At 33.8% G+C, this 17,522-nt stretch overlaps 1 protein-coding gene across 4 annotated transcripts in view; it reads left to right on the top strand.

Annotated features, from left to right (window-relative positions):
* Positions 1 to 17,522, top strand: part of SPAG16 (sperm associated antigen 16) — a 696,030-nt gene that overhangs the window by 23,725 nt on the left and 654,783 nt on the right. For all 4 annotated transcript variants that reach the window (XR_008553648.1, XM_054700063.1, XM_037523988.2 and 1 more), the window contains exons 6-7: positions 7,094 to 7,201; positions 15,314 to 15,431. Coding sequence is in view for 3 of the 4 variants with exons in the window: in XM_054700063.1 (XP_054556038.1) it covers positions 7,094 to 7,201; positions 15,314 to 15,431 (226 nt within the window). In the remaining variant the exon portion in view is untranslated. The remainder of the gene's footprint in view (positions 1 to 7,093; positions 7,202 to 15,313; positions 15,432 to 17,522) is intronic.

A 17,522-nucleotide genomic window follows, 5' to 3' on the forward strand; every position in this document is an offset into this window, starting at 1 on the left:
AAGAGAGGCCCTGCTATAGATATTTTTTTTTTTAAATTTTTTTTTTTTGTTTTATTTATTTATTTATTTGTTTGTTTGTTTATACATGCACTGGGTACAGTCAGAAGCGCGGGAGGGTAAGAGAACTCACCAGAGCCAGAGCGGGGAGCAGAGCAGGCAGAAGGACCGAAGTACACTGCTGAGGGGAGCAGCGGGCGGCAGGAGAGGTCTGCGCGCCATGTGGGACCCTCCTCCAGTGGCCGGGGAGCAGCCGGGGATCGAACCAGCGCCGCAGAGGCGGCGGGCAGCTTCGCAACCCAGCGCTCAACCTCTGCGCCACCGGGGAGGCCCTATAGATATTTTTTTAAGGTGAAATATTATTAAAGATATTTATAGTTATATTAAAAGTTAAAGTTTATTGTATACTAGATAGTGGAGAAGAATGACATAATTTGGTATTCTTTCTTAGACAATGAAAATATAACTATGCTTTCTATTCAAATATAGATCAATTGCTTTTTTTAACTGCAAAGGTCTAGGATTTAAGTGACCTACTATGCTCTTGCAGAGAACTGTTAGTTAATTCAAAACTAGAAAGCGTATCTTAGAGTTTTAACATCTTTTGAGATTAGGACACTATTCATGAACCCTGTTTTATTTGGCAGTTGACATGCCACCTGTTCACCTTGTCTGAGGTCCATAAGAAATTATTGTTTTATTTATCAGGAAGCTGTTTGATCTTGAATAGCCTTTAACCTCTTATCACATAAACATTGTAGTTATTCTCATTTGGATGGTTTGCTCCTAAAAGTACTTATACTTTAATATCCCATAATCTAGTTTTCACTCCCCTATTCTACTCATTGTACGTACTGTTTTCCATTCCTTTCCTCCCTCAGCTGCTGTGATGGCTTCTCCTAGCTCACTGACAGGATGCCTTTCCTTTTCTTACCTCCTTACTATTCGTGCTCTTGACTGCTGTCCGATAAGACAGCCACTGACATCATCCCTATTTTCGTGTGTACTCTTAGACCGTTTCTCTTTCCCTTTCAAGATTCATTTGACTATTCTAGATCCTTTGTATTGCCATAGAAATTGATAAAGTGTCAGTTTATCAATTTCTGTAGAAGGACATGAATGGGATTTGGATTGAGATTAAATTGAATATATAACTTAATTTGGGAAAATGTCAGTGTACAAATATATTTATATATGCATGTATTTGTGAATAATTGATGTTCTCATAAGTTTGGCTTCTAATCTATTTACAGGGTATCTTTCTCCATTTATTTAGGTTATCCTTAATTTCATTCTATATATTTATGAAGGAGCTGGATATTTATATCTTTTATAGCTAATTATTTAATGTATATAATTTTATTGTTATATTGTGAGCTGCATAGAATAAGAACTGGGTCTTGTGCTCAACATAGCTCTGAGTCTATAGCTATGCCTGGCAAATAGGAGGAGCTTAAGTGAAAGTGTGCTGTTAACATTTTTGGTCTTTAGTTAAGCTTTTAATAATTGTTAAAGTAGTTAATTGATGATTTTTGCCCCTTTTGTAACATTCCTTTTGAGTAGGCATTATTTCCTATTATGATGGGAATTTAAACAACTTTCTATTAAGGTAAGTCTTGCCCCATTTAGAGTGTTATCTTCCTTTGCCAGGCTTTTTCATGCATGAATAATAATGCAGGCCCGAAGAGGTTTGTTGAGAATCCTAAAGATTTGGTAAAAAAATAATAATACCTGGCATTAATAATTAGAAGATTAGAAGATTAGAAGTCCTATTTTAAAAATAATGAAATATTTTAACCTTCTGCAGAAAAAATGAACATAATGAAAACTAAAATTAAATGGCAATTAATATTGAGGAAAACTTAGGTGCTTTATTTAGGGACCCTTAATTATACATTCAAAGTTCTTATCTAAATAAAAGTATAACCCAGGATAACAAAACCAAAATTCACTTCTGTGAAAGGTAAAAGAGTGCCCAGTTTTTCTGAAGACCCATTTAATTTAATGACTTCAGAAACAAACAATGTGGAAATAAAGATAATAATGAGGCCCATAAAATTTCATGCTTTCGTATTTAGGTAATTGCTTGTTAAATTAAGAAGGTATTTTTCTCTGGACATGGGTATACCCTCTCTTTTTTGGCTAAGAATATAATGAAAGTTTTCCTCTAATCTGACTGAATTCCATTTTGATAATCTCATAATTATTCCAATATTAATTTTAGTTGATTAAATTTATTAACATAATCAATTGAAGATAATAAAATATTGGTAATTACATAGTACTGTTATGAGAAATTATTTAGAAATATATACATGAGAAAGTGCTTGACAGTGATGTCCTACCTTGATTAGTATAGCTAAACAAAGAATGTTTATATACTTCCTTTTGTCAAATTATGGCAACATAATAACCCAGTAAATTTATTATTAAACCATTACTCGAAGATTTTTTATTTAATAAAGTTTTTTTTGAATATTTACTTATTTATACAAGAACAGGGTTACAGACCAAAGGTGTGGGAGGGTGAGAGGATTCACCAGAGACAGTGGGGAGCAGACAGGCAGATGGACTGAAAACACTACTGAGGAGAGCAGCGGGCATGTCAGGAGGGGTCTGCCGCTCCGTGTGGGTATCTCCCTGGCAGCCCGGGAATTGAACCCACACTGCAAAGGCTGTGGACAGTTTCACAGCACTGTGCTTAACCTGCTGTACCACCGGGGAGGCCCTAATAAAGTTTTTTTTTTTTTTTAAACTAGGGATATTCACCTACAATATTTTTAGAGCGTACTATTAAATCACATATGTTAAAACATGGAAGTTTTAACAATGCTTTTTTATAGCATGATAAAAATTGTGTACCTTAATATTTTATGCTTTAACTGTAGATCTTGATTACTGGTTTCCTGAAATGAGTAAGTCAGATAGCTTTCTATAATCTCATTAAAAAGCATGAATAAAGTATCTTCTTTGTGATATACAATTCTAAATAGAATGTTTCACTAAACAACTTAACTTCACTGTGTGTGAAACTGAATCTCTGGTGTCTTAAAATAAATGGTTTTTAAAATGCAAAAATAGCCTACTAATGTAATGAGAAGATACTGTGTAATTAAAAATATTAATTGCTTATATGAATATTTTAGACTCTAGTTTTAGAGTTTTTATTTTTGTTTTATTTAGCAGATGGGCAGCAGGAAGGTCATAATAGAAGAAGCATCACCATGAAATGAATTTAAATTGTTTTACTGAATAGACTTCATTTGTGCTAACAGAAAGCAAGTCCCTGAAAACCAATTTAATGGTCAGAAACTTTAAGGTCTAATACTTCAATCAATTCCTATGCTTTCTTTGCTGGGATGAGTACAAATAGGCCTTTAAATGTATATTAGAAAAGTGAGTGGATGCAATACTGCACATTTGTGTTTCTGCTTAAGAAACTTTGCAGCATTATTTTCCTAAATATTTATTTTATTTTATGTATATTTAAAAAAGATTTTTATGTATTTATTTATACAACAACCAAGGTACAGGCCAGATTTGCAAGAGGGTGAGAGGATTCACCAGAGACAGAGCAGGGAACAGAACAGGCAGACTGACTGAAATACACTGCTGAGGGGAGCAGCGGGTGCGACAGGAGAGGTCTGCTGTGCCATGTGGGACCCTCGCCGGCTGGCTGGGATTGAACCAGCACTGCAAAGGCTGCAGACAGCTTCATAGCACTGCACTCAACTGCCTGTGCAACCAAGGGAGGCTCATAGTTTACTTTATATATTTCTTACATCATTTTTCATTATTGCACAATGTATGCATTTTCATCTTGGTTATATTCCCCATAAAATTGTACCCCCCGTATTTTGAGCCCAATCCCTCCCTTTCCCACCCTCCCCCCCATAGTGTGTCTCTGGTTTATAGTTGCTTGATTGTGATTTTTTCTTTATTATAGTTATTCTTTTTTCCTGGTCCCTTATTTAGGTTTACTAGATTCCTGCTATGAGTGAGACCATCTGGTATTTTTCTTTTTCTTTCTGGCTTATTTCACTGAGCATGATCCCTTCCAGCTCCATCCATGTTGCTGCAAACTGCATGTGTTTATCTTTTTTGATTGCTGAATAATATTCCATTGTGTATATGTACCACATCTTCTTGATCCAATCATCTATTTTTGGGCATTTGGGTTGTTTCCAAAGCTTAGCTATTGTAAATAGTGCTGCTGTAAACATAAGGGTGCAGGTGCCCTTTTGAATGAATGTTTCTGTATCTTTTGGGTAAATACCTAGGAGTGGAATTGCTGGATCATATGGAATATCTATCTTTAGTAGGTTAAGGAATCTCCACACAGCTTTTCATAGTGGTTGGACCAGTTTGCATTCCCACCAGCAGTGCTGGAGAGTTCCTTTTTCTCCACATCCTCACCAACACTTGTTGTTGCTAGTTTTTTTTAATATGTGCCATTCTCACTGGTGTGAGATGATATCTCATTGTAGTTTTGATTTGCATTTCCCTGATTACAAGTGATGTTGAACATTTTTTCATATGCCTGTTGGCCATATGCATTTCCTCTTTGGAGAAGTTTCTTATTAGTCCTTCTGCCTATTTTTTTAACCAGATTATTTTCTTTGTTTTTGTTGATTCTCATCAGCACTTTGTAGATTTTTGTCATCAGTCCTTTATCATTAGTGTTAGTGTTGTATGCAAAAATTTTCTCCTAGTCGGTGGGGTTTCTCTTTGTTTTGGTTATTGTCTCTTTTGCTGTGCAGAAGCTCTTTAATTTGATGTAGTCCCAGCTATTTATCTTTGCCTTCACTATCACTGCTTTGGGTGATGTGTCTGTAAAGATGTCTTTGAGGTGCGTGTCTGTATTATGGGTTTACATTTCAGATAAGATAAACAAAACGTGTTTATATATATAATTCATTAAGTTATTAAGTTATTGAAGATAGGGTCATTTAGTAGACTTAAAATACATGTTTGTGAGTTTAAATTATTTTACAAAAATATGTAGCATTACTAATAATCATAAATCCCAATATTTTTGTTCCATTAAAGATGTTTACTTACTGGTGTGCCTCCTTTTCTAGACAGGCAAATCTATCTATTAGAGGACTTAAGTATATCTGGTCTACTATACAAAATACGAATAATAATATGATATTTAGGAAGATCAGGATGATTACAGTAACATTTATTGAGAATTCTGTGTATAAGGCAATAGTATATAAGGTGATATTCTTTTGTTTTTATTACAAAATGGTCCACCTAGCCATTCTACATAAACACTCTCCTCTTTGCTCATTGCTTTTTAGACTCATCGTGATGGCAGAGGGGTTCTCTCTCTTTTTTTGATTCACTTTTATTCCATGGAATGCTAACTGAAATAATTAATTTTTCATTTAATAACTGTCATATTCCTAGGATGATTTTTCAAGATTACATATTTTCATGGACAACTTATACCTTCAAATTTGCTGGCATGGAAATGAAGTTGAGGGTGACGTGGTGGGAGGGACCATAAATAGTATGACACATCCTTTACATGTGATGAAGAATACAACTTGACAGTAAATTAATGAAAATACAGGTCAGCAATCAAAAAAGATAAACTCATGCAATTTGCAGCAACATGGATGGAGCTGGAAGGGATCATGCTCAGCGAAATAAGCCAGAAAGAAAAATACCCATGGTCTCACTCTTGGCAGGGATTTAGAAAACCTAAATAAGGGTCCAGGAAAAAGACTAATTGTAATAAAGTAAAAATCAAAATCAACAAGCAGCTATAAACCAGAGACTCACTACAGTGGGTGGGGGCAGAGAAGGGAGTAGGATCAAAACAAGGGGCGTGGAAATTGTATGGGGACTATAACCAACATGAAAATGCATACATTGTGCAAAAATGAAAAACGATGTAAAGATGTATAAAATAAATAAATAAATAAATAAAAAGTGGAGGAGGTAGAGGCGCAAGAAAGAAAGAGGGGGTGAGAGGAGGATAAGATACTTTTACCATGTTTTATGTGTACCAATAAGAAGTTTAACTGATCATAAAATGCTCTATCAGGCAACTGAAGACCTAAGCTCATCCCATGTCTTTGGCAGTATCCAAGTCACTGCTATTCAGTGATTGTGCTGATAAAGCTCCAAAAGTATAAATCTATTTGTGTACATTTGTTTGTAAATATTTGAATTTGAAATACTGTGATATAGAGAAGTATATTCCATTTGATACTCTTGTGAGATGTCAGCTCTATTAACTCAGTTGATCTGTTTTTCAGAAGGTGAGTCTTAATGTTGTAACATTTTGTAAGTTAACCCAGATTGTTAGATAACTATTTTTTCATTATAATTTATATTTTACATTATTATATTGAAGCTAACTTTTATTGTGGAAATATATGAAACGTACCAATTAATTTTTCACATACAGTTTGTGCTTAGAATACTCTTGTTTTATGCCATATAGTCAATTGAAGAATGTTTTTGTATTATAATGGTGGTATTGAAGAACTTTTTCATCAAGTTGCCACTTGTTCTAGTAGTATGATGTGCAGGTGTGTATTTCTTTCATATGCATTACCAAAATTAAGTCCTGCTTTTCTGGAACTCATATTCCTTCTTTTTCTCAATTTTTAGAAGTAAATAACCCAACATATTAAATGCGTTTAACCATATGTTAAAGCAAGTTCAGAATTATAATTCATGAAGAATTTTCTATTACTTGTAATTAACTTTAGTAATTCTGCTTATGTGTGTTTGTATTACAATTTTGTAAACGTTTTATTTGGAAGTAGATGGAATATAAGTTACTTTGACAGCAGACATTTAATTTCCCTTTATTTAATAAAATGTGGATAAATGACATTTTTGGAACTGCTGATTTTGTCCCATTTATCCCCCACTCCCAAGTATTACTGTTTTTTTAGTAATACTCCCAAGTATTACTGTTTTTTTAGTCCTTCAGTGAGAATTATAAAAGTTTGTTTTTCAATTAACTTTTGAATTATTCAAAACTGGATTTGGACTGATGGCTAAATAGTGTTTCAGAAAGGAACGAGCAGTGATTTTTAAAGTTGTTAACTGTTATTACTGTTTTTTATAGTAAGGCTAGAGAAGATCTGCTGAAATCTCAGAAAGAGCGTGATTTTCATCGAATGCACCACAAGCGAATACTCCAGGAAAAAAACAAATTAATTAATGACCTCAAAGGGTAAGCTGCTAATATTTATTGGCATATAAAAGATTTTTTAAATTGGTGTTAAGCAACTAGACCGTGGCAGAAGGTTTTGGGTAAAGCTATTCATTTAACATCTACTGAACACCTGGTATGTATCGGACACTGTACTGTGATTGAAATACAAAGGTAAGTTCAGGCCCTTAGTGTTAAGGCTACAGGGACTATTGGGATGTATGATGGGGGAGTAGTGAAACAGATGTGTACTGTATTATGCTGCATTGTTGCTAGCCAAGAAGCTGGTCACTCCAAACAGGTTTGAGTGTGATAGTGTTCAGAAACCTATTTCCAGAGGAACTTAACTCTAAAATATGTATGAATTAAAAGAGAGTGAGCTCAGCAAGGTGCTCTGGGAAGATACTACATACTGTGCAGAGTTACTAAATCCTGAAGGACTGACATGTTCACCAGTTGCACACAGTTCAGAGAAAGAGAGAGCAGAGTGAAAATGGAGTTTGACAAGGGTGAGACATGTATGCCTAATGACTTTGAATTCACTTTTCCTCTCCTCTCCCAACAAAGTCAAACAAACTAACAAAAAACAAGAAAATAATTTCTAATTCTTAACTAAAATTCTCCTTTACTTGTTCTAAGACTGTGCTGGCCAGTCAACTTTCTGTGATATTATATATCTTCTGTATTTGCCCTATCCAATATAGGTAGCCACTAGAAACGTGCTGTTAGGAATTCATACAGTTAGTACAACTGAGGAATTAGATTTATAATTAATTTAAGCTTAAATTTAAATTGGGATCATGGCCTGTTAGAGCAAGGTAGGGACAATAATGATCATTGTTGTCTTTATAGGTGATTATATTTATTATGGCTATTATTTAATTATTGGCTGTTCCACAGAGCTATGGTATTGGAATAATCTCAAACTTAGCAATACATTAAAAGCTAGAGGTTTTTAAAATGTTTTTTCTTAAATTGAGCCATTAGAAAAATAAAGCATCACTTTAAATGAGAGATTATATTAGCTAAAAAAGAGATCTTTAGAATGTTTATTCTTTGACTTTAGTAATTTCATATTTTGTTCCTTTTTTTTTTTTTAGTTTGTAAGATTGTTTTATATCCAGAAAAAATCAGGCCAAAATTTTCAAAATGAGTTCTTTTCCTTTTAATGTAAACATTAACTGCATAGCACAATATGATTAGAAGAGCTGGGATTTTGGAGTTTATAGGCATTGAAAGCCTGGTTCCACTACTTATACTTTTGGTGACTATTGTAATTTTGTTTCTAACCTTATAACAATGGTGATAATGTATCTTGGATTGATGTGTATCAAATAACAGTGTTTGGAGCATAATAAGTAGTAAATATTTTGCATATACCCTAACATTGAAAATGTGTATTGAATCTATACTGCTTTCTCTAGATTTCCCTTTTGACTTTTTTTAAAATAAAGCTTTCTATTTTGAACTGGATTGATACTGTATTTTATTTTAAAAGCTGTTCTTAAATTTGGGAATTATTCTACACTTAAGGCAATAAGAAGGCCTGTGACTTTGTAGGAGTCTTTAAAGGTAGCTAAGCTTTTTCTTGTCCAAAGATAAATAATTGCTGTGCTCAGAGTGAGGTACCCATTTGCCCAGAGAAAAAGCCTGATACTGTTTGTAGAAGCTTTCTGTGTGTGTCAGACATGCCACACACACACACACACACACAGTGAATTTGAATCGTAACACATCCTTTCATGGATCTTAGGTTTACTCGGTTCTCACCTCGTGAGGATACAAGCCTGCTTCTGTACTTCAGTATAGGTTGACGACAGTCTGAGTTTTCTGTATTCAGTTGTGTCAGTTGAAAAATAGTTGTTCACTTTTGCTCTTTGATGTTCTGCTCTTCGGTTAATTGTGCTTTTTTGGTGTGTTTCAGAATTTTTTTCTTTTGAGACTGTGACCTATGTTTAAAAATATACTACTTATTAGATTTCTAGCTATATGAAAAATACTGTTATAGTTCATTTCATGAAAAAAATTAAGCACTTTCAGATTATACTTTTTATAATCTTCAGGGGTCCTGGTACAGAAACTCATGTTGTAATATGACTACACTTCGACTATCTCCAGATAGACTTTATTTTAGTATTTAATCATTAAGAATAGTATCTCCATTTAACTATCTGGATGAATCACTAATCATTTTTTTCCAAGGTTCTGATACAAAATCTCAATGATATTATAAGAGTGACAAAAAACTAGTTATGAAGTTAATCAGTCACCAATGAATAACTTGTTCAGTAACATACCATTGCATAATGAATCAACTTTAGGGAAGAAATTTTTTTAAATTGAAGTAACATTGTATTGTAATAATATATTAGTTTCAAATGTGCACTGTTGAAAATCAAAATTGCTAAATGTCCGTTTCTGGACTCCACACCATTGTTCTGTTTGTTCCAATTTTAACCAGCTTTCCTACATTCTTCCCTTGTGACCAACAGTGGCCTCATAGTCTAAAAATTCATACTTGTTTTCTCAGTTCATCTGTTTGTTTTTACTATCCCACATGTGAATACAACCTTATGGTGCTTTTCTGTCTTTGTATGGCTTATTTCACTAAGCCTAATATCCTTTTGCTCCATCCAGAGTATTGCAAATGGAGGGATTTCATCTGTTTTATATTCATTGGTCACTTGTTACCAGTTCTTGGCTATTGTTAATGCTGCAATAAACATGGAGTGTTTATATATCTCTTAGAATTTGTGTTTTTGCATTTTTCAGGTAAATACCAAAAAGTAGAATAACTATGTCATTTCTATTTTTAAATTTTTGAGGAATCCCCATACTTCTTTCCATAGATTTACAATTATACCAACATTGAATAAGGGTTCCCTTCTCTCCATATTCTCTATGCTTTTGCATAATATTCATTCTCAGAGGTAGGAGATGATACCTCATTGTTGCTTTGATTTGCATTTTTCTAATGATAAGATGATGAGTATCTTTTGATGTGCCCATTGACTGTATGGGGAAGGGTGTTTTTATAGTCATGCTGTTAGACTCTTGAGTTCTCTATGTGATATTTTACCCAAATATTTCCATTATGTTTCCATATTTTCTTCCTAGGTGTCAACCTTAGTCTTTCTGTAAATTGGCCAACTAAGTTTTAACTAGTTGATTTTTACCTAGCACTTTTATAGTATGTCCTATTTAACATTGAATATCTTATAAATGTACTTATTTTCAGAATTATCACTACCCAAAACTAAAACTTATAAGTAACTGAATGATAAAGTACTTATGGAACTTTATAAAAAGGTACTCTTTTAAAATGATTATGTAAAGGGTTTCTTTAAATGTTGCTTCCTGTTATACTTTACTGGTGTCCTGTGTGTTCCTGTGTAACTTTTTGGGCAAAGTATAATCATGTCATCTTTCTTGAATGAGTAGATGCTAGAGTCATTTGATAAAGAAAATATTTTGCCATCAATAATAATAATCCTTCATTTGTCCACATATTACAGGACACATTGTTTTGGATATATAATTTTTACCTGACTATGTATTTATAAATGTATATGAAATGTATACTATGCAGCAAATAGTACATATACATTGAGGATATTAAGAGGAATGGTGAATGGAATTATACATGCTACTTATATTTTATTTTGTTTCTCTTGTTTAGTAGTATGGTTGCATTAATATGCATTATATATAAATCATATACATGCATACATATATGTATTTATATGATAGCAGTAAAACCATAACATTAAAGCTTGTATGTAAATTTTAATACTATAGTTTTACTGCTATTATCAATGAAGTATAATTATAATATGTCAAGAGAAATATGACTTACCAGTCAAAGGTTTTCATAAATATTTTCATGAAAAATACTTATTGTAGAAAATGAAGACTACTGTTTTAAATATCAAATAGGAAAAAGTTTACATGAAGAAACTTCTGCTTTGGGCAGTGTCAGGGTAACTGGTATAAACTAATTTTCTAATTCATACTAGATTAGCTGTCTAACTGTAACGAACTAAACAAAGGACACATTTTTACAAGTTTTTTTTTTTAATATTGGGAAATTGGCAGAGCAGAGTTGTGATGCTTAGGAGAAGGGGAATGCAAAGTGAACAGCATGATCACCCCAGGTTTCTGCCTGGAAGTACTTTCCAGACAACAGTAAGACAGGTTAGAACAGGTTAGACAATGAGAGCACAGTATTCTTGATAAACTGAGGAGAGAGACAGAAATCAGAGCTGCCAAAGAAGCTGGAATTTGCAGAACAGAGTACATAAAAAAGGGAGGTACATGAAGAGGAAATTTGGAAATATCTGTATGTTTTCCCTTTAGTTTTGACCAAATATTAAGTTGTAGAAACTCATAGTGAGATAACATGAGACCTGTAAAGAACAGCTCCTTGTGAAAATGTGAGCTAAATGGTGATTTTTGGAGGTTATAGATACAGGTGTTCTGACCAGCTACAAAGGAGGAACATTACTGAGTACTCTGAACAATCAGCTAAGATCTTTGATAAACCAGGAGCTGCTTTGGATATGCCTTAAAAATTCTTAGACGTAAGCTTTGAAAAGCTAAAGCTAACCTACCATTAATTTTCTGTCAGAACAATGTTCTTTAAAGAAAGATAACAAAATCCAATTTTCTATCTGTGTCCAACATGCAGTAATATATGTAATATATAAATATATTTATAAATATGTAAATAAACTATATGTGTAAAGAAACAGGAAGATGTCTTATGACTAGGAAAAGATAGAAACAGGTCTACTGATGACAGAGACAATAGTATAAATAAATGAAGACTTTCTCATCTATTTAACACTATTTTAAGAAATAATGTTAAGGAAAATGAATATAATGAGTGAATAGATGGGAAAATTCAGATGTTTAATGGAAACAAGCAAACATCCAAATTCTAATTCTTGGACTGAAAGACATGAGGTTTGCAATGAAAATTTCTCCAACAGAAAAGCTGAGAAAAGTGAACAGAAACTCAGAGGAAAAAAATGACTAAAATTAAATAAATAAACAAATTGTAGGACAATTTCAAGTAGCTTACATATGTCAGAAGAAGAGGCTGGTGTGGCCTCTTCCTTTTCAATAGGTTACTCCAGCATCCAAGTATATCAATTCATATCATTCACTCAGGGAATCTGGAACTGATCACTGGGTAGATGACTTTATCCATAACCCTACTTAATCCTGTAAAGCCTCCTTTAACGGGGAGTCAGGGTGTTATCTCAGGTTTCTGAATATGAATAACAACCACCTAAAATGTCTTTATCCAGTGTACAATCTGAAAAGTAATTCTGTGGATGGACAGGTTGTCTTCACAGATTATAATTGCTGTTGTGTTTTGGAGTCCCCCTACTGCCCTCCATGGCTGCTCTGGTATTTCCACTTGTGCTGAGAATTGTCCATCACTTTTATCAAGTATCTAAGATCAACCCCAGCAGTGAGTTTATCTCATCCATTTGCGTGCTTGCAGGGGTGTAAAATCCAGTGTTTCAAGAAAGTGCTTCAAGTTCAATGAACTATTGCTTATATCATTTTACAACTTTTTTTTTTTATATCAATTACTTCAAAACCCAATCTTTGGGGTACTGTTCTGGTTCCTGTTAGTACATGCTGATTTATTCTTGCAACAGTTTGGTTGTATTGTTTCTTTCTTTCCTCATCAGATTATCTGTCAGTTATGAGAGGAAGAAGTAGAGGCAACTGCAGCACCCTGTTGTAGGGAAAAAATCTGTTACTTTATGGGAAAGACACCTTTGCATTAGCTTGTAAACAACCAATTTTTTAGTTCTCTCTGGGATAGCAGAGCTACCTTTCAAGCCCATAGGGTCTGGCCTGGAGGAGTAGGACTAATAACCTACATTCTCAAGTGCATCCTGACATCCAGATAAGAGCCTACTTTGTATTGATGAAAGGATCAATTCATCAGGAAGACATCATATTAAATATGCATGTCTCTAATATAAGAGCTTCAAAGAAGCCTGATAAAATGGAAGGTAAAAACAAATTTTCATAGTTAAAATTAGAGACATTAACAATTCTTTTATCAATTATTAGAAAACTAGGCAAAAATTCACTAAATCTATAGATCAAGGCATAAATTAACTAAGAATAATTGACATTTGTTGAATTCTGCTTTGGAATTTTCAAGTGCATGTGAATGTTCAATAAAATAGGTTACATGCTGAACCATAGAACAAGTCTGTCATCAATTTCAAAGAATTGATGTTATGCAAAATATATTCTCTGACCACAATGAAATGAAATGAAAGATCAGTGACAAAAAGCTGTCTGGAAAATCCCCAAATATCTGGCAATTAAGTGACAGATTTCTATATAACCCATGAATCAAAGAAGGAAATAAAAGAATTTCAACTGAATGGTTGAAGAGAGCACATTAAAATTTTAGGGATTCATCCAAAGAAGTTCTTAAGTACTTTAGAACTTGGTAGCTTTAAGTGCATGTATTAGAAAATAAGAAAGTTTCAGATCAATGGTCTAATCTTTTTTTTTAATAGAGATTTATTAATTTATTTATACAAGAACCAGGGTACAGGCCAGATGCGCGGGAGGGTAAGAGGATTCACCAGAGACAGAGCAGGGAACAGAACAGGCAGACTGACAAAATACACGGCTGAGGGGAGCAGCGGATGCGACAGGAGAGATCTGCCATGCCATGTGGGACCCTTACTGGGCGGCCAGGATCGAACCAGGCGCTGTAGAGGCTGTGGACAGCTTCACAGTGCGGTGCTCAACCATCGGTGCCACCAAGGGAGGCCCAATGGTCTAATCTTATGCCTTAGCAGTTCAAAAAGAGCAAATTATATACAATGAAAAAAATAAAACAATAAAAATAAATTCAGAAGCTAATTAAGTTATCAAAGGAACAATAGTCACCAAGAATATATGTTGATTATTTGGCAATACAATAGAATTGAGAAAATTGATATTATTAACAAACCCTCAATAGACTAATCATCACCAAATGTTGGCAAGGAGATAAAGTAACTAGGACTGTCATTTATTGCAGTTGGAAATGTAAATTACAACTCAGCAATTCAACTCCTAGTTATTTTGTTTTTTTTTTTTTTTTAAATACAAAGTAATGCAGCCCAAAATATTTTAAATGACTTGGATAGGGGAATGTTTATAGTAACTTTGTTCTTAATTCCCCTACATTGACAGTCACTCAGTTCTTCATCAGCAGAATAGTGGATACATTCTAGAATATGTATTCCCTTTCCAAGGAGGTCAGTATTTTCTGCTTAATAATATATATACAAGGGAATACTACTCATAACAAAAAGGAATGAATTACTGATACCCACATTCATATGGAAGACTCTAAAACATTATGCTGAGTGAAAGAAGCCAGATTCAAAAGAGAATGCATTGTTTAATTCCAAATATTTGAGGCCGTAGTTTATCCTGAGATGTTAAAACCGTTGTATTTTGGTAACAGTGTAGCTACTTGGGAATATGCATACTTCTGAAAACTGAGTATACCACTAAGATTGAAACATTTTACTAGAGATAAATTGCATTCAATAAAAAAAGTAAAAATCTTTTCAAGGAATTTTCATATAATTCAGATTCTTGTGTTGCTATCAATTTTCTGCAATGAGATATCAAAATATTTTATACTTAATTTTCTTAATGAGCTTAATCAAACTTGTGTTGAAGACCATCGTTTATTTGTTTTGATGCGAACAACACTTTTTCTACTTAACTACCCATTGTTTGTAGCCTTTGTCTTTTTGAAAATTGTTTCCAAATTGATTTAAAAACCTGCAATTTTTTCTCTCTCAGTGAATCGCAGCAATCTGAGTATTACAAACTTGAATTCAGCAAAAGGTGCAGGTAGGAAATGGAGAACTAGTTAACCCAAGAGAACTGTGATTTTTGCGCTCCCACCTCCTGTGCAAGGATGTTGTACATGTCATACTTTCCATCTCTGGCCTCCACAGTTGTGGCCTTTACAAGGTTATTCAGTTTTTTATCCAAAAGGGGAAAATTTGGTTTAGATGTTAGGTGGAAATCACTGATCTAACTCACTTCCCTTTTAAGGTGTAATTGGCCTTTTATGTCTTACAGATTGAAGTTACATTATGCATCCTATGAACCAACAATAAGGGTGTTATATGAGAAGCACCACTCTTTACTGAAGCAGAAAATACTGACCTCCTTGGAAAGAGACAGAGCAGTTGGCCAGGTAAAGAGATTGTCAAAGCTACCTCAAAATGATCTTTACCATTTTATTGTTTTGAAAGCATAAGTAGAGATACTGGTTTTCTTTTGAGATAAATTTAAACAGGTTTAGCCAATTTTCATGTTATAAAAAAGGGCTCATTTGGAAGCATTCAGGAAACATGTTTTATCTATTTTAAACCTACAAACGTTCCAGAGCTGCAAAACCTTGCATGTTGATTGTGCTCTTTGAATGATTTTATTATGATTAAATTAAACTTAACTAAGACTTAAATTTATAGATTATTATATCATTGAAAAATTTGTATGAGATAATGAATAAAAAGCTCCCTACAATTTATCCCCAAATGAATATTTGACACAGCTGGTTACTGACTCAATTGCTAGTTATTTCTACAGTTGAGACCCCTTTCCATTCTTCCAGCAGTTTTTGCATAGACCTAGGGCAGTGATAAGAATCTCTGGCATAGAATTAAAATAAAACACAATGTTTATGGGCCTTGTTAGAAATATGTATTAATAGCATTTTTTTAGCAAATATGAAACTATAACTATATTTAACATTTTTACTATTTTCTGGAGTTCATTTTTTACCAAACTTTCCAAAGCTGCAGAACCTTGCATGTTGGTTGTGCTTATCTTTGAATGATTTTATTATGAAGACATGCTTTAATCCAAGTGTATTTTGTCTTTTCTTGAGTGTAATTCTTAGCTACTGAAATGTACAACATCAGTAGTCTGCTTGCCTCTTTGTGTTTGAATCTTAATTTTGTATTTTAAATGTCTGGATTCTATTACTAGCAGTAGAGCATCAAGTGAATTTACTAATAATTTACATTTTTGTGAAATTTATGTCAAGCCTTCAAAATTTCATCTTCATGATCTTTTTCATCTAACTTTCAACAAGGGGCAGGGCATCTCGGAGTACTAGAAGCTAGATTCAGTTTGCCCCTACTTCTTATTCTGCCACAAACTCAGCTTAGACTTTTACTACCTGCCTTATTTAAATTCCCAGCTTCATATTTATCTCCCCATTATCCTTCTTGATTATAGAATCCATTAGCGATCTGCCCATACAATGCCCAAGTGACCAGGTATATTCTGTCCTCTCTGACTGATCACTCAGACTTCATTTTGCTAGTCAAGGCTACCAGGGCTTCCCATGCACCCATGCTGGCTCACTCCCCTCCAGGTTTATGATTTATACATCTGCAATCTGTCCGCCACTGCATTTGCCATTCATCTGCTTTGTTACTAGGCCTAACTTGTCTTCCTGGAAGGCCCATCAATTCAATATGAGGGAATTTCTATGATTACATAAAACACCTGTATGGAGAACATATTTAGAATACGTAAATCTTTTGGTTTCAAATTATTCTTCACTGGTTTAGTTGTGAGAGCTAAGGATTGGGAATGCTAGGTGTGAATTCCAGCTGTGCTACCTGGTATCTCTGTGAAAATTCAGGTCATTTTACATATGTCTGTTTTCTCACCTATTTAACAGGAATAAAATTGGTTACTTTATGATTGATATGTGTCTAAACTGACCATGTGATTTAAAAGGTAAAATCTCTATGAGGCAGGGTTGAATTTTACAAATTATTGTTCAGATCTGCAAAAATCTGCACCCTCATTGTCTGCAAATTATTTTCTCCTTGAAATCCTATTCCAGTTGGAAGTAGAAGAAAACACAATCTGCTACTAAACTGTAACTCTAGGTTTAATACAAGGTGTTTGTTATATTCACTGATGGTTTAACTACAACATAACAGTCATTGTTGGTTGTTTCATTCAAATGTCATTCTCTTCTCATTCTTCCCAGGATGCTCCCTAATAGAGGTGACATTTATATCCATATAGCCTGATGCCTATATGTTATCTTCACGGCCTTCACTTGTAGTATAGTGTAAGTGGAGTGGTCATATTCATGGTATTGAGGGGCACGGGTTCTGGGCAATTCTTTCATGTGTGTGACCTTAATATACTTTGCTAAATCCATGATCTCTGGCACAGTTCTGTGAGATTATTAACACTGTGACCTCATCGCCCTGATCTTATCATTTTTCTGGTTCAATGCTTCTAATGTTAATATTGT

Source organism: Talpa occidentalis, unplaced genomic scaffold, assembly GCF_014898055.3.
Source record: "Talpa occidentalis isolate TD23 unplaced genomic scaffold, MPIMG_talOcc4v2.1 talOcc4.3, whole genome shotgun sequence".
NCBI classification, from domain to species: Eukaryota; Metazoa; Chordata; class Mammalia; order Eulipotyphla; family Talpidae; genus Talpa; species Talpa occidentalis.